The sequence below is a fragment of the Onychostoma macrolepis genome, chromosome 13 (assembly GCF_012432095.1).
Source record: "Onychostoma macrolepis isolate SWU-2019 chromosome 13, ASM1243209v1, whole genome shotgun sequence".
Lineage (NCBI taxonomy): Eukaryota > Metazoa > Chordata > Actinopteri > Cypriniformes > Cyprinidae > Onychostoma > Onychostoma macrolepis.
In genome coordinates this window covers 11,297,031-11,324,515 of record NC_081167.1, presented here as the reverse complement: position 1 = coordinate 11,324,515, position 27,485 = coordinate 11,297,031, and the positions used below count along the sequence as shown (strand labels likewise).

The window sequence follows — 27,485 nt, the reverse complement described above, 5'->3', positions numbered from 1 at the left end:
CATACACACATACTGTATATACACAACCAAACCCTTTAAACAATCTGGATTTCTGAACTGAATGATTCTTAGATTACAGTCTGATCTTAATAAGAAATACTGGGGAGACTTGGGCTAGTTGTTACGCTGTAAAATCAAGATTTTCATTGTTGCTGCCCAGGAAAAACGATACAGCTCATTTAACACATGAGGCTGTTTAGTGATAATGGAAAGATGCTGTCACATTTATCCAATCATTTTTTACAATCGACTGCAAGCTTGCATTCAGACCTGCCTTCATCAGATCCTGAATTGATGCATAGAACCATCATTAACTATTTTCTATTTTCATTTTAAATGTAATTTATTCCTGTGATGGCAAAGCTGAATTTTTAGCAGTCGTTATCTGCTTTGTCGCTAGATTTAGTGACTTTTGAGACCCTCCAGTGACTCTTTTTTTCTTCCAAAAAATGCCTAGTGACAAATCCAGCGACTTCTTGGAAAAACCTTATTTAGTTTCTGAGACTCGCCGGTACTGCCGCACGAGCGTGAGGTCTTGCTTTCCCAGCGTGCACACACTTCTCCCTCTGTGGCTGCTCTGTTCAGTGAGTGGCAGAGAGGGCAGTGCTTTCAGTTAAAATAGATATACTGTTGCGTCTCTAATTTTACATGCATATGGCCAATTTGCTGATTCCAAGAAACATTTTATCACTGTTGAAAACAGTTATGCCATTTAATATTTTGGTGGACACCATGATACATTTATTTCAGGATTCTTTGATGAATAGAAAGTTCAAAAGAAGAACATTTATTTTAAATAAAAATCTTTTGTAATAATGTACATTTCTTTACTGATAATATTGATCAATTGGTCCCACTTTTTTATTAGGTGGCCTTAACTTCTATGTACTTGCATTTAAATTAATCATTTGATACAATGCACTTATTGTGTAGATACATGTTTTTACATTGTACATTTGTACATTTGTACAACAGTGCATTTTTGTATTTACCGGTAAAGTCGTTCTGTTCATTTTACAGCAATTTACTGGTATTGCTGTGTCAAAGGGGCTAATGTTTCAAATACTTAAAACCTTACAGTTGCTGAATAATATTTTTAGGTGACAGATTCCCCTTGTGACTGGCCTTATTTAGAACCACAGACACAAACCATTTTGCAGTGCCGTGTCTTTATTGGACAAATGTGTTAAACAATCAAGATAACCTCTACTATAATGACCTTTTGAAAAAAAGGTAATTGGACTCAGCTGTGGGTTTGACCTGCCATCCTGAATGGAAAGCAGCATGTTAGTTGCTCCTCAGCAAACAATTGTGCTCAAGAGCAATCTAGACTGATCAAAAGGGACTTCAGGAAACCTCAAAAGAAGAACTCATAAAACTCAATGTTTGCAAAGGATTTCGGAAGATTTATGCCTCCAGTCAGGCAGATTAGCACCATCAGTTCAGCACCATTGCTGTGTTTTCTAGAAGATGAAGCCAGTCTGATGTGTGCTGAAACAGCTTCAATAAATAGAAAACAAGTGTCACTTGCCTGTAAAATAAAAACAAGCGTTCCCTAAAAACTGCCGTGCTACAAATACTGTACCAGTTTCAAGGAAAAATCATTGCACCTCTAAAGAAGTGACACTGAACCAGAGATGTAGCTAATAAATAAATATATACTGTACAAATGGTTAATTACTAACCTATTTAATCAGTAATGCACCACAAAATTAAAGTAAGATAATGTGATTATTTTTGAATTGCTTTTTAAATTGCCACATATGCAATAAGGTCACATATTCCAATAGACACATAAAGAAAAATAACTGTTCTGTTAAAAACGGTAATGATGGTAATGATGGAAAAAATAATAATAACAATTAAAACTTAAATTAAATGATTAAACGTGTTAATATAAAATTAATCATTTAAACAAAACAAATTGCTTTTTTTTAGTAGTGGCCAACATAATGCATTATGATAGTGGTGTCATTTGCACTTGTGAGAGTTGGTTATGAGGCAAGATCAGACATGAGGTGTTCTGAATCATCCCCCACCCCAAGACAGACTATTAATTTAAATTTTTTCCATATACCTAAAATAACACAAAACTCTCCATACCATTGCCAAAACATCATTGCGGCTGTGAAGGATTGTGGGGCGAGTGTAATGATATGGGGCTGTTTTGCTGCCTCAGGGCCTGGACGGCTTGGAGTCACTGAGGGAACAACGAATTCTTAGTTATATCAGGAGCAGAATGTCAGAGCGTCTGTTTGTGATCTGAAACTCAAAAGAAGTTGGGTCATTCAACATGACAATGATCCAAAACACAGGAGTAAATCAACAACAGAACGCTTCAAACAAAAGAAATTCAGCACTTCACAATGGCCAAATTAGAGTCCTGACCCCACTTCCTTTGAAATGCTCTGCTGTGATGTGAAACAGGCCGTTCAAGAAAGACATCCCAAAAATGTGCATGAACCGAAACAATGCGCATGTGTTATCAGCAGAAAGCAATGGTTGATGTTATTGGCAGTAAACAAGATTCCACAAAAATTCCGCCAATAATCGTGATCGTTTAAACCAATTATTCAATAAAGATGTGGCGCAGGAAAAATGTTACGCTTTGGAAGCCACTCATGCTGACGACTTCAAAACGTTTACACACAACAAACATAAAAGATGGTTTTAGACTGTACTTTATAAGCAGTCTTACCAGTACAGTTGAAAATAATAATAATAATAATAATAATTAATATTTTGTATTATTACAATTATAAATAAATAAAAACATTTTTTTGTAGAAACCATTACATTTGCCAGTTATATGAATTGTTGCATTGCCAAAAATGCAATTGTTGCATTGGTTGATGCTATTTGCAGTAAACAAGATTCTACAAAATTCCATCAATAATCATGATTGTTCAAACCAATTCTTCAATAAAAATGTTACACTTTAAAAGTCTGTCACTTTCAATACTTCTACACATTACATGCGGTAAACATGAATTTTAGACTTACAGTATATATATACTGTATTTTTTAATCAGTACAATGGAAAAGATTGTTTATCTTAGAAAGAGAAAATAAAATAATAATAAAACAAATAACTGATATTTAATTTTTTTTGTTTTTTTTTAATTTATGAAATTTAGTAGTTTGAAAGTATTTTTAATAGTGATCCTCACAATGTTTGGCAACTGTATCAATAATTTTACTTGAGCCAATTGTGTTTTTCCATCAATACTTGAAATAATTTAAGACGTGGCACAGAAAAAAAAATGTTATGCTTTGAAAGTTGTTCATATTGATGATTGAAAAACATTTACACAATGCATATAGTAAACTCTGATTTTTGACATACTGTGTACTGTACATTCAGTATATAAATTGTGACCTTATGTTGATATCTCTTTTACAGTCTTTCATGAGTACTATCATGCTCCCACTTTGGCCAATGGGAGTGCGGCAGAGCTGAATCGCATCAGTGGAAGTTTACATTTAGGGGAACTGAACCTGACAGAGACAGGGCCCGTGACCCTCCCAGAATCCTTCATTCTGTGCACGCGGGCACGGCCTCTTCTCTTTGTGCTCCTCATGCTAGGCACACTGTGGGTGGGGTACACACTGTACCAGTTCAGGAGGAGGTGAGGAGCTCTCCCTGTCTCACACACACACACACACACACACACACTGATGGGGATTTTAAAGAGTGATAGAAGACTGTTTTGACACCCCCATCTTTCATTTCTCCTGGCAGTCCGTTTCTGCATGTGAAGATGAGAGAGATTCTGTCCGACTGTGCTCTGCCTATCTCAGTGCTTGTCTTCTCTTATGTGGGATCATACGTCTTCAACGACATTGCCTGTGAGTCACTATATGTGTTCATGTTGCACACACAGAGACACTAACATATACATGTGCAAACATTACAGCTCTTCAATTTTTCATTTGATGATTGGTCATTTATATCCAAAACATTTGGCAAGTACAATAATGTCACTCCAAAAAAAAAAAAAAAATCTTTGTTTTAACCTTCCAGAAACTATTTTGAACCTTTTCTGGCATTAGTTAGTATTATTTATTAGTTTTTCTTTGCATTTCTTACTATTAATTAGATCTATTTTATTTGAATTATATTATATTATTTAAATTCTCATTTTACATTTTTGTGTTTTATTATTTTTTCTCATTGTATTAATATTTATGATTAGTGTTTTGTTAGTAGTGTTATTTTTTATATTAGTTAGATTATATTAGATATTTTTATCATTATTACTTATTAATGTTGTTTTTTGCTATTGTTATTTTTTTATTTGACATGAAACATTCTTCATAATTTACATTGTTATTTTTGTATTCATTATATTATTTCACTTCGTATTAGTCATTCAGTATTATTCAGTTTTTTGTTTTAATCATGATAATAGTATTTAAAACAAGATAAAAAATGTGAGCTCATTTATGGTATAATTTAAGCAGAGAAAAATCAAAACACTCATAATGATAAAACTGCTTTACTATGTAAATTTTTTAATCATATTGGGGGATTATCTTCAATATGTCAAAATGCAGCATTTAAGCAGCAATTTTGAAATTACATGCAAATAGCAGAAAAGATTTCGTACTGAGAATCAGTTAAATTTTGGCTCAGTTTGTGTCCAGGAAGGCTTGCCAAAATGTGCGCCCCTACCAACCCTTAGACATTCACACAAACACACACTCGCACACACACTGCCTGTACTCTCCCTCTCTTACTGCCAGCACATTACAGCAAAGCCACTCACTCCGACTATCACTACATTATTCCTCCAACTCCTCTGTCATCAGTTTGGTGTGGGAGTTGAACTTGGTTATCAGAGTGAGATTTTACTTCTTACCTCAGGCTCTTTAAACGTTCACTCAGCGCTCCACTGCTGCAGTCAAGAGGCTCATATTCCAAATTAGATCAAATCAAATCACAACCTCTCAAAAAAGGCCTGCTTTTGCAAGAAATGGCCAAACAGTCCAAAACTTTGCTGTAGTGTTGTGTGCTATATATAGTCCCCAAATTTATTTGTATTTTATTTCATATCCTGCCCAATGTTTTCTTCTAAATAATGTAAATTCAGGGCTACTTCACACTTTATGTGGGAAAAAATAAACATTGGGTTGTATTTTTGTAATTAACTTACTCTATGATAAATTAATAGGTAAAAAAAAAAGCAAAAACAAATGATATGCTGACACAGTAACATACCTTCCTATGAACATATTAATGTGTACCTCATTTCTTTTTCCTGTAGATGTATGTAAGTACTCTTTATAATTGTGCTATTGTTACTTTTTCTATAAAAATATCATAAGTTGTGATAAATGTAGGATTTCAATTAAATGTGGTAATTTTTAGATTTGTTCTACTACAAATGTGCTTCCTGACAGGCTTACTGTTAAGACAAAGGGCCCTTTTTTGCTGCAACTTTTCCCCCCAATAGAAATCGCTTTTTCAGTATTATAAAGTGACGTTTGTGATTGCAAGAAATAATCCGTGAGGAAAATCATTGATGAGTGTTTGCTGTAGATTTAATCACACTATGCTGGAGGGCCTGGTTTGTGTCAGAGGGTCTGCAATGGGTTGTGATCTGAGGTTCACTCTGTTATTTGCTCTCTTCCAGTGCCGGTGTTTAACTTCCATGAAGGTCCGGTGTTTCAAATAGCCCCGCTGGATAAGCTGAGTGGAGCGAGTGTTCTGAGTGCAATGGGTCTGGGCTTCCTCCTGTTTCTCCTCATCTTCATCGACCAGAACATCGTCGTTTCTCTCACCAATGCACCCGAAAACAGGTTCATGTCTTTTCAAATTAGTTTCAGCTAAACTTGTGTTTTGAGATCCTATCCCACTCATACAAGTGGCTTCATTACAGAAAACTACAGATTAAAATGAACTAAACATGAACCTAACCAGGCACAATGTGATAAAGCGACAAGCTGCCCATTTATTTTCAAAGAGCAACAAATGAGCAACACAACATGGTTAATATTTATGCAAATTATCATTACCATAATGAAGGCTAAGCAAGTTGGTGAAGGAAAACTTAAAATGGAAGGGAAGTGTTTAATTTGACCCCCTAACTTTGATCATATAATGTGATCATATAATCATTCTAATCTGCTGATTTGGTGCTCACAAAAAAACAAAATAAAAAAATAATCATACTTTGATGAACATAAATTGTAAAAGAACAGCATTTATTAAAAATCAATCTTTTTTGATTTTATAAATGTCTTTGCTGTCACTTTTGATCAGTTGCATCCTTGCCAAATAGCATTATTAATTTGAATCAATTAAAAAAAAGGTACAGACCCCAAACGTTTGAACAGTAGGTTATTGCATGACAACGTGAAGCCCAATTCACAGTGAAAGCTCATTGGTCCTGCTCTACCTAGCTGCATATTAAACATCGCTAGAAACTGGACGCTTTAAACCTGAATAGGACACTTGGTCAGATTGTGCATTGGTCTTGGTAGGGCATCGCTGTTGAACACTGTTGAGTCGTGACTGTGTGTGTGTGCCACAGGTTACTGAAGGGCACGGCGTATCACTGGGACCTGACTCTGTCTGGCTTGATTAATATTTTGATGTCTGTGCTGGGCTTGCCGTGGATGCATGCAGCGTTCCCACACTCCACTCTACACGTCAGACAGCTAGCCATCGTGGAGGAAAGGGTGGAGGGAGGACACCTCTACGAGACGTGAGCACACACCACAAACAATTACACTCGCAATCAATCTGTGAAGCACAAACGTCATTCTAGTAGCTATTGGCACTCTGTGCTTGGTTTTAAATGACCCTCTGTGTGTGTACGTGTGCGTGTGTGTAGTATAGTGAGTGTGAAGGAGACGCGGGTGACCTCGCTCGTGGCTAACATCCTGATAGGTGTGAGCTTGTTTCTGCTGCCGGTGCCCCTGCAGTGGATTCCTAAGCCTGTGCTCTATGGGCTCTTCCTCTACATCGCTCTCACATCCATTGACGGCAATCAAATGTGCGACCGCATGGCTCTGCTACTCAAAGAACAAGTAAGTGTGTGCGCGCGAGTCTTTGATGAAAACAAAGGCAAATAAAAGTCATAGGTGTTGTACAAATAAGAACACACATGAGAGAGAGAGAGAGAAGAGCACCCGCTGTGCAAATGAAGCGTCAGAGCGCCCTCTACCTGTCATGGATGGAAATGTCTTTGTATCAAGTGATGCATTTTGTGGCTGGATGCTTTGTGCATTTTTACTGAACTGATAGCTAAGAGTGAATGCCCTCAAGATGCATTGAGACGGATCAGGAGGTGGTTTTAAATGCATACTTCTGTGTAAATGCTAAGGATTGGCAAAATGTTTCATAATCAACTAGTTAGTGTTTTTATTACACAAAGCTATCAAAGACTTCAAAACAAAAGATCCAATACAAATTGGCAGAAAAAAGCAAGCACATCCTGAAAGCAGAATGATTTAGCAAAATGATTTTTGATTCGACCAAAATTGTTTGATTTTTCTATTAACTTTTCATCTATTGAAACTATTTTTCTTAACTATTAAGTTAATATACATTTAAGCATAACACTATAATATTTGTTAACTTTACTAACTGATTAGTTTGTTGTTGGACAATTAGTTGACCATCTTGGCACATTGCTTTTATGCTCACCAAGGCTGCATTTATTTAATCAAAAAACTTCTGTAAAAATAGTAAGATTGTGAAATAATATTGCAATTTAAAATAACAGTTTTGTATTTTAATATATATTCAAATGTCATTTATTCCTGTGATGGCAAAGCTGAATTTTTAATCAGTCATTACTTCAGTCTTTAGAGTCACATGATCCTTCAGAAATGCTTTTAAAATGCTGAAGAAATTTCTTTAAATTATCAAGGTTGAAAACATACATAGTAAATTTTTTTCCAGGATTATTTGATGTATAGACTATAGAGAGTTCAATAGAACAGCATTATTCGAAATATAAATTTTTTGTTCAATTATAAATGTCTTTATAAATGCCTTGCTGAATAAAAGCATTCATTTCTTAGATTTTTTTACTGACCCCAAATCTTTGAACAGTATTTTGTTTTAACTTGTTTTTAAGCATAACACTTACATACTACATATTATTATATTTTTAATGAAATATATTAATATATTAAAAACACACTTGTTGATCTCATTAATAAGCTAGACTTGAACAAGTAATTGTAGATGAGATACGAGGCTTCAGCAACCACAAACTTAAACACTGTTTGCCCTATGTGATTTAAAAAATAAAAAATAAATAAAAATAAAAAAGAGTAGAAAAATCTGCCCAGCATAATCATGGACATGATCTCCATTAATTTGCATATAGCCCAGCAATAGATCTGATTTATATCCGTATTGTGGAGACTCGTGTATGTGGCCAGGTGAAAGTGAAATGTTCAAACTGTAACCAATCTTAATCCCATCAGTCAAGATGCTCAGGGTTATACAGTATTATTTATATGCATTATGACAGCTATACCCTATCCTATCTTTCTCTTATCTATACCTTTCTTTCATTTCTTTATCTCTCTTTCACTCTTTCTCAGACGTCCTACCCTCCCACTCACTACATCCGCAAGGTGCCGCAGAGGAAGATCCATTACTTCACTTTCCTTCAGATGGTGCAGCTGCTTTTTCTGTGTGCGTTTGGGATGTACCCTCTCCCGTATATGAAGATGATCTTTCCTCTGCTGATGTTTATCCTCATACCCATCAGGTGAGTACTGAAATGCCTTCAGCTCCCGTCTGTTGTGTAGTGTGTGATTTGCTGTGCACGTGCATGTGTAATAAATGGTGTTTGCTAAAGGTCATGTTACAGAATGATGAATGAAGCATTACATTGTGTGGCTTGTTCATGGCAGAGGAAAAAAAAAAATCGTTTGAAGTTCTCAAAAATTTCAAAGTTAATAAAAAAGTTAATAAAACAAATTGAAGCAGTACTTTATTTTCAAGGTCAAATGTATTTTTAAATACAAATATTGTGAATTATTACTATATTTTTGGGTAGTCGCAGATCATGATATTTTACAACCTAAACTTATCTTATCTTGGAAAAACTAACACAAACAAAAAACATCTGACACAGGTCAGTCATGTCCAATTTTATGTTATACATTTTTTCCCCCGCATGTTGGTTGCTCCATGTGATTTTGTTTGTTGCACCACATGATTTGTAAGCAAAAAAACTTTCAAATATTATAAAAAAATCGAAGCACTTTTGTTAAAACTTTCTTTTAATAAATAATTAAATATATATAAAAAAATTAATGTATTAATAAGATTTCCTTTTCAATAATTATCATTTTATTTCTTAATAAATAATTATAAATTAATAAATAATTATAATAATGTCGTTAAAAAGGCTTTTCTTAATAAAAATAATATTTAAAAAATCAAATATATATGGTGGTGGTTGAGAAGAGACTCACCCCCCATATGATTGTAAAGCGCTTTGGGTGTATAGCAATTCACAATAAAGTGCTATATAAATGCTTCATTCATTCATTCATTCATTTTCTTAATTATGTGTTTGTATGTAATTTTGTCTCTGTCTCAGGAACTATCTACTGCCCAGGATCATCGAGGCTAAGTACCTGGACATTATGGATGCACAGCGCATGTAAACGCATGCACACTGAGCCTCTGAGCAAAGGACTCTGGGAATTGTATTTCTGAAATGCAAAACTCTGGGAGGAAAAACAAACTGATTCTAGTGTTTAACAGCAGACATTCTGGTGAAGCACTGAACGAGTAAGAGAGAGATTAGAAAAGAAGGATATGTGAAGACAGAACCAGAGAGGGGGAGGAAGAGATGCCTGTTCAAAACAAGAGTAGAACGACAGACCGCTGTCTGACTGTTTGACTATTGACCTTGGTCAGTCACTGCTTCTCTCATGATCTGAATAATACACCAAAGCCCCCCCGCCCCCTCTCTCTCTAGTCTATTCTGATGTATCCATGCATCACAAACACTTGATTTATGAGACGTAGTAAACCATCACACGTATTCTCGACAACTGTGCCATGACTAAATTACACAAGTGTTTCCTCCATCTCCGACCATAGTGTTCTCAACACAAATACAGCTGTTGAACAAGAGACTGAACTGAATCTGTAGCAATACCTCTTAATGCTGAACGTTGACGCACGCACACACACACACCCAGTGCAAAACTTCTCATACATCAAGTAAAAAAGCTGTCGATGGCAGATTTTCCAGCGCATTTTGGTACATATCAGTGCAAATAAGTAATAACGAATGGACCAAAAGAATACACTCACCTTAGGAAACTGTGTCTCATAGCAATACAGCGGATTATTAGAGGCTATCAATATTTTAGAGTTTTCTAAAGAGAGTTTTCTTTCGAGGTAATAGACTTCTAGTTTGGAGACCCACTGATGTGTAGAGAATGTATCCTAAGCGCTGGGGTTTCAGGGAAACGGAAAAAAAACAAGCAGCATTTCTGCGGACCTTACTCACTGCTGAATGAACTCTGACATTTAAGCTTTGCACATCACAAGACACCACATCTGTGTACTTTCCCCAGTCACACACACACACACACACACACACAGAGGCATGATTATAAACAATACCCAAAAGAAAGGCACTTAAACGCACACTTTCATGTCTATCCATCTCACAATATATTTAAAACAGAGAAGGCATGCCTTTTATAAGACATCAAATCTTTTGATTTGTATTACTATTATGTAATTTGTTGTGTTATTATTAAAAGCAACTAGAAATAATGGTCAAATGAAGGTATAGTACCTTTATATTCCTACTTTATAACTGTTTATAGTTGTTCGCGATCTTTCCGAATAAAAGAAGTCGGAAGACGCACATATCTCCGATAATTTTGACCCATCAAACCATGTTTCATTCCTAGAGAGAGCGACGTTATAAACGAAAGCGCACAAATTGAGAAAGACATGGTTTGACTAACTGGGCAAAAAAAAAAAAAGCGAGCACCTGTGCACTTAATCATAGGCAGTATGAGATTAGAGAAAGCTGAGAAGCAGACTCGACTGATTTTTGTCATGAAGAGCTTTAAGCTTCAGAGAGAGGGATTAGATGTACTGTTGAAAAAGTTGGTTTTCTCTTGAACATCTCGCACCACTCGCGTAATCAGCATTCCTGTTTCTCTCTCTATCTTCCCTGTAACGGTATCATAGTTATTCTCCTTGAGTCCAGACCTCTGGTGTAAAAACAACCTCCCTTCAGTAATCCTGTTTGTCATTGGACATCTCTCAGTATTTACTGTAATATTGAAGTATTCAGCTTTAATTTGTGATCGCTCACACCTGGGTGGGATATGTTGACGAGTTCTGTTCTGTGCTGTTTTAATATTGTTTTGGATTTATTTTTTATTTTCTAATCATGAATGTATACTGTGTAGATTTTTATATAGCACATAAAAAAGATCCATTGTCGAATTGATTTTGTCAAACAGATAAGCTAAATTTGTAAACTGCAATATGTAAAAACTATGGTAAATAAGAGACATGTTTATTGGAAGGATTGTGTGGGTTTAATAGGGGTATGCTATACACTGAAATCTAGATCATTTCAAGCTGATTGCCAAATAAAGAGATATATTGATACCCATCTGTTTCAGCTCTCCTCTCTTTTCTATTTATGCTGGCTATAGTTGAATTTCATTGCTAATTGCCACAGTTTCTTTTTATTTTCCCCTGGTATATTGTGTTTATAGGCTCTTACTACAAATACCACAAATTAAAAATAATGTTGGCATTAACTGCCCTCTACTGGTCATGTTAAGTATAGTTAATAACAACATTACAGATTCTACAGATGGGAATGACTCATTTCCGCGAATCGGTTCATTTGAACAATTCATCTAAAACAACAACAAAAAAACGTTCAGCGGTTCTTTATATCACATGGCTATAATAATAATAACAATTACAACCAAGCCTTACTAAGCAATTACCAGTGTTTATTGCGTTTTATGTTTTCATTTGATTATTGCAGCCTTGATTCGACTCATTCAAAGGCATTATGATATAAATATATTTTAAATATGTTAACTCGGCTGGATGGTGGATGTTGTTTATAAAATGCTATTAAAACCAGATTTCGTGTGTCTTAAAAAATTAAATAAACAATATACCCAGTAATAACCCCAGTTTCAATACAGTTGTATCCTCTTCAGAAAGTTTAGTTCTAACGTTACTCACTACTGAAAACATATTTCTACAAGTAATGTATGATATTTTTGCTGTTCAGTTATTAAGGTTACCTTCTCGCCGCATCAGCCAATCAATCCTCTCGTTTACTCCAAACGTCATTGATTCTCAATCGGAAATATTGTCCGAAAGAGACAATTCAAGACAATTCAAGATTGTGTCGATGATTTGTTGACCGATTTTTTTCTCTCCCTCTAATAAAAAGATCAGACTGGGTATTTTCAACCGATTGGATGAAAAGATCCGACTCAAACGGTCTGTGCAACTGATTCATTTGAAAGATCCGACTCAAGCGGAATCAGAATCCCTACCGTACTCTACTCTGCCATTAGGTCCAACAACACTGTTACGAAAACACCTGCCTCGTACTTATCTGACAGCTGATATGTTGAGTGTCCTTTAATATCTGTTCAGTTTAGCTTCTCTTCTGCTCGTGCACGTATGTTATTGTGGCGTAGTGTTGGTCGTGGAGGCGCAGTGTGATGAGGCCGCGGAGGTGGGTTGAGTTTGCGGTGATCAGCTGCAGATCTCTCCTCCTCTCTCCGCCGAGGAAACAACACGTGTGTAGCGGCAGCAGGCGGCACCACGGCACTCTCATGGCTGAAGAGGCCAAGAAACTGGCAGCTTATGCTGCTGTGGACAACCACATACAGGTGAGGTTGTGTATTTACCTTCATTGTGACACATTAACGCTACTTACACTAGTTTAACTGGATAAACGGGCGCTTTAAACACTTTAGAAGGCGTGACTAAATATGAGAAGCAAACACGATGCATATCGATGTTTCCCGCGTTATTAAAATACGCTTCAACAGACCTGCTGTAATTGTGTTTTGCTACATGGCTAACGGCTTTGACAATTATAGTATGTATTATTGAGTATCCGCTGTGACACTTCAGCTTCAGATATGCTAGCTGGGATGTTACATTGAAGTCAGCTAACGTTAGAAAGTAAGTGAGTGTGGCTCAAGTGGCATCAGTTGAGCACCTGTGTTTATTTACGCAGCGGGTTGCTTTAAACATACAGTAAGCTAGGCGATAAAGATGCTAATTCCGCTCAAATTAAACCTTTAGCGATTAGCATGTTTGGAAATAGCTAACGGGTGCAGTCTGTGTGTACTATAAATAATTAACGAACTTTGAGTCAACTAACTCTTGCATGCTTTCAAATTGAGAGTAGCTTTGAGAGAATTGAGAGAAAAGCACACTTTTTTTGTTGAGATGCCTATTAGATAACGTGCACTTAGTAACGTTTAAATACAAAATAAAAAGTGAATATAAAATTTGGTTTGACCTCCTGAGGTGTACATTTTATCAGTTCATGCACTCTCTGAAAACCAAACCCATGACCTTGTTGTTTCTAGCGCCATGATCCACTGTTTGGGCTACAGACTATTTCCTGAAGGTTAAGAGCCTCCTTTACTGGCCCTGTTGAAAGAAATGAATGAATTCGGGCTCTATTATTAGTGTTGTGGTGGCCTGATGTATGACTGTATTTAGTTGGGTTATGCTTTTGCTATAAAATTTGACTCTTAATTTCTCTTTCAGAATAATCAGGTAGTTGGAGTGGGCAGTGGCTCAACTATCGTCTATGCTGTGGACAGGCTGGGTAAGACGTGATCTAATATTATCTACTCGTGCTTAGAGCTCTTAACAGTGATAATTAGTAAAATCGGTTTTCTTCCTAGCTGAGAGGGTCAGACAGGAGAAGCTGAATATCGTGTGTGTTCCCACATCTTTCCAGGTCAGTATTCATTCATTTGGAGCTTGATTTAACACTAGAAAAGTCTTGTGTTTTATAACTAACTTAATTAAGTTGTGTTGATCTAGGCCCGTCAGCTGATTCTGCAGCATGGTCTCACTTTGTCTGATTTAGACAGACATCCTGAGGTGAGTTTGGGCCGAGACGGCATGTGGATGGGCAGCTGGAACGGGGCAGATGTAGTGTTCAATATAACAGGCAGACAATACAAAAAAGTAAAAAAGATGATTTAGACAGCTTAACAGCTCAGATAATATTTGCTGCGTTTACACTTGGCATTAACATACGATCACCGCGATCCGATCAAGCAGATCGGACCATCAGTCTTTCAGGACATGGTGCCTTTACACTTGGCAACATCACCTGACTTCTCTATCTGGATAACCGATCGGATCTGTCTCTTCCGTGAAATATTTAAATAAGTCAGCAGAGAATGGCCCGGTGCAAAGTCATGAAAGTGGTTTGGCTTTTAGCAGTGTTCATCGCCCTAGTAACTTATGCTCCACAGCTAACCTGCTCCGGGGCAGGTTATGTTCTGGTTTAGAGATCTCAAACCGAAATTTGACCAATCAGCTTCAAGCAAAGTGACACGTCTCTGACGCAATAAAGCCACTCCTCCAATTTCTCTTACTCCAAATTAAAGGACGCTACCTAGTAGAACATTTTTAAAGAGAAAATCATCTGATTTTTAGAGATTATTTTTTTATAATAATTTTATATTATTTATATAATTATTATATCTTTAAACCATTACACAAGCCAACTTAGTTTAATAGTAATTAAGCTTTTATTTTAAATTAATATAAACATAGATAATATGCAATATAAATGTTTTAGAATCAATAACTGTAAACATGACTACATATGAGTTTAGATTTTTTAATGTGTTTTTATATCTATAAATATTATAAACACTATAAACTTTTACTTGCACTTATATGGTAAGATGTTTTCCTCTTTCATTGATGGATCGTTTCATCTTGCTGTGTAAATGTTAAAATTCTTCATATTGTTCAATCTTTTAATCTTTGGTAGTGAATCACATTGACTCTCTCATAAGAAGCGAATCACAGTTTCAAGGCATGTGATTGGCTGCTCATTACTGATGTCACACTTTCATGTGCACGGGCTCCATTAACTCAGGATCAAGCCTGAGTTGACAGAGAAAGTTGATGATCAGCTTCATGGTACCAACAAAGCCAGATTAGAGTGGTTTGGTTTTGTCAACTCAAAACTAATCCTGTAACCCTGAGTTTGTTCAGCCACCATCATGGTACAGGCCCCAGGACACGCTGATCGGATAACATTTCAATGTGTATGTGGACAACATCTGGATACAGGTCGCATGTTAATGCCAAGTGTAAACAGAGCCATTATAAAATTGAAAAGTTTAGTAAAAAAATGCTATGTTGGAAAAGGCAATTAAATGTATGATTTGACTTTGATGCTGGAATAGCAATAGGTAACATTTTGTTGGGCTGAAATAAAGTAACAGCTTTTTGCCAAAAAACTTTACTAAGACTGGATTAATTTATCACCTGAGGACCCATTACGCCCTGAAAAGCATAAAGAGTTCAGTTCCCCAAATTTAATTACATCAATTTTCCCTAAACTGGGTTTTTTTGTGAACCCCTGGAGTTTTATGAGGGAACTGCAGGGGGTTTGTGAATTAATGAAGAGCTAACAAATAAATCAAATTTTGATTTTGAGTCTTTGTTTCTTTTAGCTGGATGTAGCGATTGATGGAGCTGATGAGGTTGATGCCGCTTTGACACTGATTAAAGGAGGAGGGTATGATTGGAAAATTAAAGTTTAATTCAAGTATTTTTACCATTTCTCTTAATTTGTGTGAAATCCCTGAGGTGTCATCAGGTCTAGCCTCATGTCCTTTTCTTTTCCTCCCTCAAAACAGAGGATGCTTAACCCAGGAGAAGATTGTAGCTGGTTGTGCCAAACACTTTATTGTCATTGCAGACTATAGGTATGTATTGATGTCTAGTATATGTTTTTATCCAAAGTGACTTCATCATTTTATGCATTTCCCAGAAAATCAACTCTCTGTGTACTATTGTTTGAACTACAATATTTGGTATATATTTAGCATCCCATAATTACTTTCATCATAACCCAGCCTGTGATTGCTATGATTATATGAGAGTCTTCCACTAGAAGTGGAGATGTGTTTGTGTGATATTTTATTGCTTGTGTGGGTAGGAAGGACTCGAAGGCCCTGGGGCAGCAGTGGAAGAAAGGTGTGCCGGTGGAGGTCATTCCCATGGCGTATGTGCCGGTGTCCAGAGCCATTGCCCGGCGCTTTGGAGGAGAGGCTGTGCTGAGGATGGCAGTCAGTAAAGCTGTAAGAGAGTCTTACTAATGGATCTTGAATTACATGTTATTTACATTTTTAAGGGTTCTTTTTTAACTTCTTATTAGAATATACTTATATTACATTATATGTCAAACAAAATCAATGTCCTGCCCTAAAATACGGACTTCTTTTTATCTGATTTCATTTGAATAACCGATTCAACCCAAAGAACTTGGTTCATCATTGAAAAGAACTAAGTTATTACATTTCTGCACTATTTAGGGTATTAAATTGTAGTGTGTAGTATATTATTCTTTGACATGCTCCCTATCTTGACTTATTTATTTTCTTCTAAAATCTTGCCGTGAATTTCCCAGAAAGTAGCATTGTTCCATGTAGTTCCTTGGAATCACCTCATTAAGCTTGGAATGTAGTGCGCTTATATGAAATGGATGGTCTAGTCACGTGATGATTTTTCTTTATGATGTTTAACTTTAGGGTCCAGTGGTTACTGATAACAGTAACTTCATCCTGGATTGGAAGTTTGAGCATGCACAGAACTGGAAAGAAGTCAACACAGCCATCAAGATGATCCCAGGTCAGTACAGATGAACACCCTTTCTCGATTGTTAAAAAGTTTGGGGCGGGTAAGGTTTTTTTTTTTATTTAATTTTTTTTTAAAGAACTTCAGTTCTGCTCACCAAGGCTGCATTTATTTGATCAAGAATAGAAATTGTAATATTGTGAAATATTACAACAATTTAAAATAACTGTTTAAAATTCCTTTTAAATATATATTTAAAAGTGGCAAAGCTGAATTTTTAGCAGCATTACTCCACTTATTAGATATTCCAAGACCCGACAAACAGCGGTTTAATATTAGGCTGTTGCCGTTGGTCGGTGTTATTTTATTCACAGTAGAACATAGATAACATAACAAATGTTTAAACTGAGAAATTTTACAATTTTATGCACAAAATGAGCTCATTCCAAATTTGATGCCTGCTACAGGTCTCAGAATAGTTGGGACGGGGTCTGTTTACCATGGTGTAGCATCTCCTCTTCTTTTCAAAACAGTTTGAAGACGTCTGGGCAACGAGGTTATGAGTTTCTGGAGTTTTGGTGTTGGAATTTGGTCCCATTCTTGCCTGATATAGGTTTCCAGCTGCTGAAGAGTTCGTGGTCATCTTTGACGTATTTTTCGTTTAATGATGCACCAAATGTTCTCTACAGGTGAAAGATCTGGACTGCAGGCAGGCCAGTTCAGCACCCGGATTCTTCTACTACGAAGCCATGCTGTTGTAATAGCTGCAGTATGTGGTTTTGCATTGTCCTGCTGAAATACACAAGGCCTTCCCTGAACATATGTTGCTCTAAAACCATTATAATACATTTCAGCATTCATAGCGCCTTCCAAAACATCCAAGCTGCCCATACCGTATACACTTATGCACCCTCACACAATCAGAGATGCTGGCTTTTGAACTGAACGCTGATGACACTCTGGAAGGTCTCCCTCCTCTTTAGCCCGGAGGACACGGCGTCTGTGATTTCCAACAAGAATGTCAAATTTGGACTCACCAGACCATATAATACTTTTCCACTTTGCAACAGTCCATTTTCAATGAGCCTTGGCCCACAGGAAACGACGGCGCTTCTGGGCCATGTTGACATATGGTTTCCTTTTTGCATGATAGAGCTTTAGTTGGCATCTGCAGATGGTACGGAGGATTGTTTACACTGACAGTGGTTTCTGGAAGTATTCCTGGGCCCGTTTAGTAATGTCAATGACAGAATCATGCCGATGAGTGATGCAGTGTCGTCTGAGGGCTTGAAGACCACGGGCATCCAACAAAGGTCTTCGGCCTTGTCCCTTATGCACAGAGATTTCTCCAGTTTCTCTGAATCTTTTGATGTTATGCACTGTAGATGATGAGATTTGCAAAGCCTTTGCAATTTGACGTTGAGGAACATTGTTTTTAAAGTATTCCACAATCTTTTTACGCACTTTCACAGATTGGAGAGCCTCTGCCCATCTTAACTTCTGAGAGACTCTGCCTCTCTAAGGCTTAGTACACACTGCAGGTCTTAATGCTCAGATCGGATTTTTTGCTGAAATACGATTTTTTGCGCTGTTGTTCACATTGTCATTTAAATGCGACTGCCATCAGTCTCATGTGTGAACCGTATATGGCCCTGAAGTGACCCGCATGCGCAGAAGACGTGACGTCAGACGCAGCGCACTGTGTTTGCGGAAATAAAAATGGATGCTGCTCGTGTTAGCGCGCATTTAGCAATTTTTAAGTTAATGTGCAATCGGAGCCTAAATAACGAAGTGATAAGAAGAATATTAAGAAGGAGAGCACGATTTCCTCCAGCGCAGAATTGTGACGTCTGTCGCATTTCAATGACGTAAAATGACATGGCCGTTCAGACTGAAGACGCATTGCAAAACATCGGATATGTATCCGATTTAGGACCACATATGAAAGTGGTCTGGGCCTGATTTAAAAAAAAAATCGGATTTGTGCTGTTCAGACTGTCATAAGAAAATCAGATATGGGTCACATTTGGGCAAAAAGTCGGATTTGGGCCACTTTAGCCTGCTGTGTGAACCTAGTCTAAGACATCCCTTTTATAGCTAATCATGTTACAGACCTGATGTCAATTAACTTAATTAGTTGCTAGATGTTCTCCCAGCTGAATCTTTTCAAAATTTCTTGCTTTTTCAGCCCTTTGTTGCCCCCGTGCCAACTTTTTTGCGACCTGTAGCAGGCATCAAATTTGAAATGAGCTCATTTAGTGGATAAAAGTGTAAAATTTCTCCGTTTAAACGTTTATGTTCTCTGTGTTCTATTGTGAATACAATATTGGCTCATGTGATTTGAAAGTCTTTTCATCTTCATTTTATTCAAATTTAAAAAATGTCCCAACATTTCTGGAATTCGGGTTGTATGCTGATTAAGAAATGTTGAAAAACTGGAAACTGTGATGCTTTTTTTTTTTTTTTTTTTTTAGGATTGTTTAATAAATAGACAGTTCAAAAGAATGGTATTTATTGAAATATAAATCTTTCGTAAAATTATAAATATTTACTGTCTGTCTTTACTGTGACTTTTTGTTTTTGTTGAATAAAAGTACCAACTGCAAACCGTTGAACTGTAGTGTATGTATTGCTAACCACAAATCAATTCTCTCTCTCTCTCTCTCTCTCTCTTTATATGTATATAAAGGTGTGGTTGAGACGGGTTTGTTTGTGGGGATGGCTGAGCGGGTGTACTTCGGTATGGAGGATGGGAGTGTCAAGACTAGAGACCCTCCTATCAACTAAGAAGATCCTTCCTCTGTGCTTGCGATCGACCAGCCTGCACACCTCAAGTGCCGTTAAAATACACAGACTCTGGCAGCTCTTTCCCTACAGGTTATCTTATTTTCTGTTACAGAAACCGTTAGACGTCTGATCAGTACCTCTCATGCTGCTGTGCACATGAAATATGGATTTTTACACAACAATGCAACATTAGATCTTCAGTCCCTTCAGATATTCCTGTTTTTCCTCTGATATCCTCTGTCTGGACAATTCTGCTTATGTTGGACTGGAGTCTGCAGAGACTGTCCATATGGTACATCTACAGTGTCAGTTTGCCTTCTGCGCTTCTTTACGTAACCATGAATGTTGTCTTACATGGGCGTCTGTACAACTGTATGAGTATTGTGGCTTGCGTCTTTGCCTCCATAAATGTATATTTTCACAAAGCATAGTTGCTAGCCTTACAAATGCATGCAGCGCTTCACATTGTCACACGCCATTGCATCGTTAGTATAGTGTCTGGGTTTGTATGATCATTTTGAATCTGTTTTGTTGACTGATTATGACAGATTTCCTCAGACACTCCAACGTGAAACCTCAAGCAAATCAAGTGGCCTTTGCCAGCATACAGCAGCTAGTTTAGTTAAGTGATCAATCATTTCAGAGGATTCCGCCCTTGATAAAATACACTATTTGAAGTTGTGAAATGCCACTCGGCTTTTGATATTGATTTTGTTTTCGTATAATTTTTCGATGTGCCTGTGGCCACGAACACAGTGTTGTTGAGGGATGAAAGCAGCAGTGAGTTGGTGGCACAGCTGAAAGCCTTATCTTCTGTACATGTATTGATCTTTCAGTTCTGTTAATGAAAACTCTTCACAGAGGTCACTGTGATTTTTGGGTATGTACTACTTAAAATACCAGCATGTGTTTTACTCTACCAATTTTACTGTGATTCTGAGGTTTTCAAATGTTATGTTCTAGACTGAAAATCAATATTAAAACCGGACCAATCAACTATAAATTATCTTATTTATTTTGCATCTCATACTTTATTTAACCCGTTTTTTTTTTTATAATGCCACAAGAAAGAACATACAAAAATCAATGCCAGGGGTGAGTACGATTGAAAATACAATTACCTCTTACAAAATCAGGAAAACAATATAAAAATGACACTGTGAGACAGTTTTAAGGGCTTTATAACCAGTGTGGCTCAGTTACGTCAAAAATGGGTTAAAAGATTATTTAACAAACCACAAGAGGGCGCCATATACATTACGCAATGGCCAGCCTTCATGACTACAAAAAGTGAACACAGTGAACTGCAATGCTGAAGTTGCCTAAACTATTTGTATTATTTTGTGAAGTGTTATGGTTGTTAAGATGTAATTACAAACCGATAAGTGACGTAATACAAAATTAAGTAAAATTAAAGGACAACACTGAATTTACTACAATTTGCGCAACGGATGAGTACATTACTTTTTACATACCAAAAGTCCCGGAAATAAAACTGTCAAACATGACCTCACTTTTATCCGCAAACAAACGGCCACGTCGTTACTTCCATCCTTGTACTTTTTACCCAATCAAATTTCGCTCAGAACGGATTAGCAACGCCCCTCCATTAGAAATCACTGTAACTATTATTTTGATTGACAGCTTGTCAAACCAATGGGTTGACTAGACTTCTTTCGCGGTTTCCGTAAACATACCAATGAAACATGTTGGAGCCAACACTACTATTTCATTGGTTAAAACTCTACGGTGTGACCTATAATATACTTTAGAAGACCGCCTTTCCTCCCGCCTATATTTCTGAGTGACAAGAAAAGCGCCCAATTGAATGAAGAGGCTCGAGGGCCGACCACGTCAACAGACTGCACTGTAAACGACAGTTGTGGGACGCAATCAAAATCTGCTTAGTAGACGAGCAGTGAAGTTTGACAGACGCTAGCACCAATCAGCGCGCACTGCAGGGATTTGCTTTCATGCGCAGCCAATGGGCGTTTGGATACGGGGCGGGGCTTGACGTTACCACGGCACGGCCAACGTCAAGTATAAAGGGAATAACATGGTGCTGTTGAGTGCATGTTTACGTTAAGAGAGGACAACAGAAAGAGATCCAATAGCTTACGAGTTTAATTGTAAAACGCCTTTTATAGACTAGTTTTTAAAATTCACTTTATTTTGGTATGTGATTGACTAACTACTCATGTGCCACTTGTCCCAATGGAAAGGGGGTTTCAGTTTGGAAACGTGTGCACATCCCTGCTGCTGCTGCTGCTGCTTGTTTTGAGAACGTTAACGGTTACTTTGCAAAGTCAGTCTCTCTCAGAGAGAGAACTCGAAGTGGCTCCGACGCCAAACACCAAGACGGCGGAACATGCCGCCGTTATGGAGCGGTCACTGGACAACGCCGGAGGAGCCCCTGGCATCGGAGAAGTGACAGTAGAGGACGACGAGTACGGCTCGACCGGGGAGAGCGAAGAGCCGTCTGGAGACAGCGACGCAAACTTCCATAAGCAGCGGAGGTAGGCAGTTTCCACCGAGTCGTAGCAGAAGTTTTCGGTTTGTCTGGGCGTGACACGCTTTTTAGGTTGTCACGTTGCTTTTTGTAGTCTTATTCAACTTCGGTAAAGTTTGCGTAAGGCAGCTGAGCTGGAGTTCGTGATGGGCGGATGTTTGCAGCAGTCGACCTCTCCCCGCTGGGCCACGTAAATGTGTGCAAATATTTACATGACCAAATTAAATCCGCGTGACAGCAGATCATTTTAGATCGACTTGACGCTGCCATTTATAATATGGCTACCTGTACGCAAAAATCTGATAAGTTACGAATTTTTCTGTTACTATGGCGATTCAGATGACTGACAGCAGTCTCGGAGCCAGTGCAGAACGCTTATCTCGCCAATCGAGCTCAATGGCTTGAGTGTGTGTTTGTGAACTTAAAGAGCACCTTATGTACTTGCACTGCCTCATGGTATATAAACGAAACTGTTTTCTGGAGTTCAAAACTTGTTTTACTGCTATCGCAGCTTGAGGAGGCTTCCTGTCTTGAGAACTGCTGCAGTGTTTTGAGTGTGGGCGTGCGATGCATGTCAGCCTGACTGAGTCTGACTTCAATGTTGTTTGTAAACAGACTTAAAGACGCCAAAAAGCGACAGTTTACGGTACCAGTAGAGGAGAGAGACGTCTTTTGAAATTTTAATTTAAATGTCGTTTTTAATAGGTTTGTATGGGAAATATTTTTTTCAGACATTAGTTCTCTGTTTATACTACAGTTATTACAAGGGAAGCCGGTGTCCGTCGGTAGACTGCGGTCTCTGGAGGCTGCGCTGACGCACTTTAATCCGCTGCTCAGCGCGCAACTACAGACGCGTCTCCCCGCGCCCAGACGCGCGCTCCAACTTTCCAGATGTTTTTGTTTTTGTTTGTGGCCGGAATTTGTCGTTCTGCTCAACTGGATGTGACAGTGTGTTATCGCATCCGAGCCCTCTGCCCCACCTTAGAGAGAAGCAGTGTCGAATAGGTGGATGGGGAGCTCGGGGGTCGTGCTTTAAAACTAATTGAAACTGTTTTGGTGCTTTAGTTTGTTGTTTTTTAATCTAACATTTAGTCTAAGAGCTTTAAAGTGAATGTTTTTCCCCCTCCTTGTAAAAATGTTAAGTTTTTTTTTTTTCTGTTAGCTGAAGCTGGATGTTGTTTTTGGTGGAGATGTTGGTTCTACAAATATGTCACAGGAGCTGATAATATCATTGGGACCACCTGATCTGCTCCACTGCAGTAAAAAATCTGTCACACCTTGCCTTGCCATCCACATGCTGTCACATCGACGTGTGACGCACCCATTAATGGAGGATTTTTCCAAACAAGCACAAGTTGGCACCAGAGTCCGGTCCTGATAATAACATGCTCAGGCTATAGAAAAAGAGGTAAAATAGGAAAACAACAACACATTGAAGTACCTAGAACAGACTGTGTTCCAAAAATGAAAATAACATGAGAAGGAGCAGGAAACCCTCACTTGAACTACAGCGAGGAATTTTAGGGTGGATACGGTTTGCCAGTGCTGAGGATTCTTCTGAAACCTTTGAAGGCAAAAGATGAACAGTTCTGTTACATCTGAAAACTGCTATATATAGATTTGACTCAGGTTTATGGTTATCATGTTCAGGAAGTGTTGAAGCAGACACCTTTTGGAACTTATCAAGAAATATTTTATTGATATCTTGTAAATATTTTTGTGCTAATATTTTGTTATATAGTTTTTTTTAAAAATAAAATATTCTAATATGTAATTATAAACTATTTATAATTTAATTAACTTTTATTTATGTTTTGAATTTATTTTAATTAATTTTTATATCTAATTTAGCTTAAGGGGAATTAATTTTGCACAAAAAAATGCTGATTTTGCTTTTAAGGGATATTAGGGATGTTTCACATGAGAATAAAAAATTCTGTTATTTACTTATGTGAAACACAAAAGATGTTTTGAAGAATGGTATTAACATAAACCGTTTTTGTTACAAACAAAAAGTCTCAAGAATTTTAATTTTTGGGGTAAACTATCCCTTTACATTAAAAGCGCAAAATCTGCAATTTTCGTGCAAAATTATGAATGAATGAGACATACATTTGCAAATTTTGCTTTTGAGCTTTTAATATGAAGGGATAGTTTAGCCAAAAATGAAAATTCTTGAGACTTTCGTTTGTGGAACATAAAAGATGATATTTTGAGAAATGTATCAGGTTTCTTCTTTGGAAGTCAGGTCACAAAAACTGGTTGGTTAATAACTTTCTTCAAAACATCTTCGAATGAATGAGACATGCTTTGCTCTGGAATTGCTGATAGCAATGTAGCAGCAGTTATCTGCACACCTGAATGGCACGGACCACCTCAGTTGGATATTGAAAAGGCTGCTTGTTTTAAACAGCCTAATAAGGAGACGATTCATATCATTTGCAGGTTATAGAGGAAATGACTAAAAATATCATGCATGCTTTTTGCAACTCTACACCAACCACAAAGTCATTTATCCAAGAAACGGCAACAGCAAAAAACGTAGTTGGGGTTTATATGAGTGTCAACTTCCATGCACTACAAGATCTGTTGAAAAGGATAAGAGCAATGATGCTTTATCTGTGCGTATGAATAGCCCGCTGGAAATCCAGTTTTAAACACCACTTCAGCAATGGTGCTTTAATGTGAAGTTCCTGGGACTTTGTCTTGACAGTAGTCATATATCACTGGAAGGAGAGGCTGGTCTTTGTTTCTGGTGGCATAGTTATATGTGTCATGCACACTCGAGGGAATAGTGTGTAGTGTGTTTAACACTGCATTGGTTGGGTATCTCTACAGGGGTGAGAGTAGCAGCTGCCTTCACACCTGCTGCAAAGATAAAACACTCGCTCATACTTCTACATGTTTCCCCCCACGATCCTCAATATCAAACCATCTCATGCATTTATGTGCACTGTTCAAGCAACCGTCAATCACATATAAATAAACAAACAAGTGCCTGGCTTTTATTGATAATGCATGAACCAAGAACCAGACCTTTGTGCTCACTTCTCAGTAACTCGGCGATGATAATCAACACCCTCAGGCCTTCCCCGTGACTTGGAACAGTTTTACTGGGGGATGGTGTTCTCCTGGGACAGTTTTATGTGTTGCACAGCATGGTCGACTGGCAAATGGGAGTCTAACCCTGGAGAGATCTACTCACAACAAAAGCAAAGATTGTGGGGAACACTTGTAATGAAGATGCTCTCATCAACATGTTCTGTTACTCAGTCCATTAAGTCTAGCAAAGGTGGAAGAAAAAACAACAACAACAACAACATATTGTAAAGCTCTTCCAGACGAATCAAGCAAGCAAGCAACCAACCAACCAACCAGATGCCAGTTCCCAGGCTGCTGTTAGAGCAAAGACTAGGCAACACAATTACTGTTTAAATGCACAGATAACTGAATTAGTTTGTGGGACGTATGTGTTCTCCTTTAAATTGGTTTGGTGGTTCCATTGGTGAACATGATCCAGGTATGGCGTATAGACTAATGTAGATCAGCTTTGCCTCGGTGTGTGTATTTTTGGACTGCTGGTGATTCCTGAGGGACCTTTTGGAAGGAACACTTTGCTCGAGGTGCCCTCACTCTTACACACACACAAATACACACTCACGGTGATGCCGCTTCTCCACTGCCTGGTGCAAACTCTGCCAGACGTCTAGCTCCAACTGCCTACTGCTTAGCAACAGCCAATCAGAAGAGCTGAGCTGGCAAACTTGTTGGCCAATTAGACGATTGGAAGGAAAAAGTGCTCAGAATTTGAGTTGGGAGAGAGAGAGAGAGAGAGAGAGAGAGAGCAGGAGGGAAGGAAAGGAAAGGGTAGAGTTCGTGCGCTTGTTGTTGTGAGCTTTTTTTGTCTGATTTGATGGTTAGGTAACTAGCGAAAGATTGTCAGATTCGTTTTATATGATCTCATGATCTGGAGTGAAGTTCATCACTTTGCGATAAGACTTTATCGTCTTGTAATCAGAACCAAACTTGGCATGTTTTAATGCAAACTTTTCCTTCACCTGAGCACTTTTGAAATATCTCTCAGGCTGTTCAAACCATTAAAATAGAACCAGTTTTATGAACGGCTTGTTTTTTTTTTTTAAGGATGTCGATTCTGTGTTACTTGTAGTCATGTAGCAACACGTACTCTGGACATGATTGATTTTTGCTGTTTGTGGTTTGATTCTTTTTAAGCCGTTTCTTCATTCGTTGCAGAGGACACACCTTACTGCACTGCAGCAATGGGTGGGAAGATGGGAGAGGTGTGGCAGAGGGAGAGATTGGGGAGACGAGGAGGGAGAAAGTAAAGGGGGGACATCGAGACCCAAAACCAAAGGCGCTAGGACCCTGTAGTCAGGACCTCGGCTTTCCTGTAGTTTGGTTCCTCACTGCTTAGCAACAACAAATCAGCCACCTAGATCAATGCCAGGACTCATCCAATAGGATGAGAGCAGCACCATGTGACAGAGTTTTGATTTCTCCGCACCGCGCACGTTAGAGAGATAGAAACAGGAGGAAGATGATGAGAGTTAAAGAGGAGTGAAATGACAGTGACTTGTGCATGATGGAATTAGTTTGTGTGACATGCCTTTTATGTTTTCTTGTGCAAGTTTGTGGTGGTGTTTTTTTTTTTTTTTTTCAAAGCGAGTGTCGGAGCTTATTCAAAAATCATACAGGTGTGCTTCACTGTTTAATTTAGTTTCTTCATCAAAATCAGCTAGAAATGCTTTTCTGTGAAATTGCTGTATTGCAGGTTTTGCAGGATGCACCAAATTTAGCAAGGTCAATTGAGATGGCAGAAGCGCTTATAGTTCTGCATGGAGATAGCAGCTTGGGCGTGTCAGAACGTGACATGGAGTCAGAGGACAGATTAAGCATTCTCACACACACAAACACACACACTCAGACACACTGGGTAAATGCTTTAATCAATACGTGGAGAAAAACTCTGCATGATGGAGGAGACAATGTTAGAATGAATGCAACTTTCTTTAATGGGTTGCATTAGCCTTAAAGTCACAGTTCACCCACAATTTTTTTTTTTTTTTCTTTGTGGAAAATTAAATATTTTGAGAAATGTCTCTGTGTTGTTTGTACAAGTCAGTTTGAGTCTTATGCAGATTCAGACACATTTAGAAAGATGTTGAGTAAATCTTTTGGGTCAACCGTCCCTTTAAATGCTGGTTATATTTTCTTTTAAGTTATTAATTTGATTGTTTTTTTGTTTTTTTTTAATAGTTTTTCTGATCACCTTTCTCTTTTACATTAGCACACACATTGTCATGCAGTTAGTCACAGTTTTTT

General features: G+C 37.8%; 3 protein-coding genes and 1 long non-coding RNA gene across 9 annotated transcripts in view; 3 read left to right on the top strand and 1 right to left on the bottom strand.

Annotated features, from left to right (window-relative positions):
* slc4a11 (solute carrier family 4 member 11) overlaps window positions 1–11,630 on the top strand; it is a 66,462-nt gene extending 54,832 nt beyond the window's left edge. For all 5 annotated transcript variants that reach the window (XM_058795225.1, XM_058795223.1, XM_058795226.1 and 2 more), the window contains 7 exons: window positions 3,404–3,629; window positions 3,743–3,849; window positions 5,637–5,802; window positions 6,537–6,710; window positions 6,840–7,035; window positions 8,566–8,735; window positions 9,576–11,630. In XM_058795225.1, the coding sequence (XP_058651208.1) occupies window positions 3,404–3,629; window positions 3,743–3,849; window positions 5,637–5,802; window positions 6,537–6,710; window positions 6,840–7,035; window positions 8,566–8,735; window positions 9,576–9,642 (1,106 nt within the window). In that variant the 3' untranslated portion in view covers window positions 9,643–11,630. The remainder of the gene's footprint in view (window positions 1–3,403; window positions 3,630–3,742; window positions 3,850–5,636; window positions 5,803–6,536; window positions 6,711–6,839; window positions 7,036–8,565; window positions 8,736–9,575) is intronic.
* On the bottom strand, window positions 12–12,417 carry LOC131551960 (uncharacterized). The gene is made up of 3 exons (XR_009273854.1): window positions 12,286–12,417; window positions 2,104–2,200; window positions 12–1,500 (listed from the first exon to the last, which is right to left on the bottom strand). It is a non-coding gene; the product is annotated as an uncharacterized LOC131551960 (long non-coding RNA).
* Window positions 12,418–12,566: 149 nt separating this feature from the next.
* rpia (ribose 5-phosphate isomerase A (ribose 5-phosphate epimerase)) lies at window positions 12,567–20,644 on the top strand. 2 transcript variants are annotated; one of them, XM_058795228.1, is made up of 9 exons: window positions 12,567–12,885; window positions 13,781–13,841; window positions 13,921–13,976; window positions 14,063–14,122; window positions 15,721–15,785; window positions 15,907–15,975; window positions 16,209–16,350; window positions 16,801–16,900; window positions 19,536–20,644. In XM_058795228.1, exons 1-9 carry the CDS (start codon window positions 12,715–12,717, stop codon window positions 19,631–19,633), a joined length of 822 nt encoding a protein of 273 aa, XP_058651211.1. In that variant the 5' UTR covers window positions 12,567–12,714; the 3' UTR covers window positions 19,634–20,644. The 2 variants fall into 2 exon arrangements, with proteins under 2 accessions (XP_058651211.1, XP_058651212.1); XM_058795229.1 differs by lacking the exon at window positions 14,063–14,122.
* Window positions 20,645–21,486: 842 nt separating this feature from the next.
* The window catches only part of eif2ak3 (eukaryotic translation initiation factor 2-alpha kinase 3), a 28,972-nt gene continuing 22,973 nt past the window's right edge, over window positions 21,487–27,485 (top strand). The window contains exon 1 of the mRNA XM_058796612.1: window positions 21,487–22,149. Within this exon, the coding sequence (XP_058652595.1) occupies window positions 21,848–22,149 (302 nt within the window). The 5' untranslated portion in view covers window positions 21,487–21,847. The remainder of the gene's footprint in view (window positions 22,150–27,485) is intronic.

Excerpts from the sequence above, each read along its gene's own strand:
- rpia (XM_058795228.1), top strand. The coding sequence starts at position 12,715 with ATGAGGCCGCGGAGGTGGGTTGAGTTTGCGGTGATCAGCTGCAGATCT. Across the intron at positions 12,886-13,780 it reads CTGTGGACAACCACATACAG|AATAATCAGGTAGTTGGAGT; the intron begins GTGAGGTTGTGT and ends TTTCTCTTTCAG. Across the intron at positions 15,976-16,208 it reads ATTGTCATTGCAGACTATAG|GAAGGACTCGAAGGCCCTGG; the intron begins GTATGTATTGAT and ends TTGTGTGGGTAG.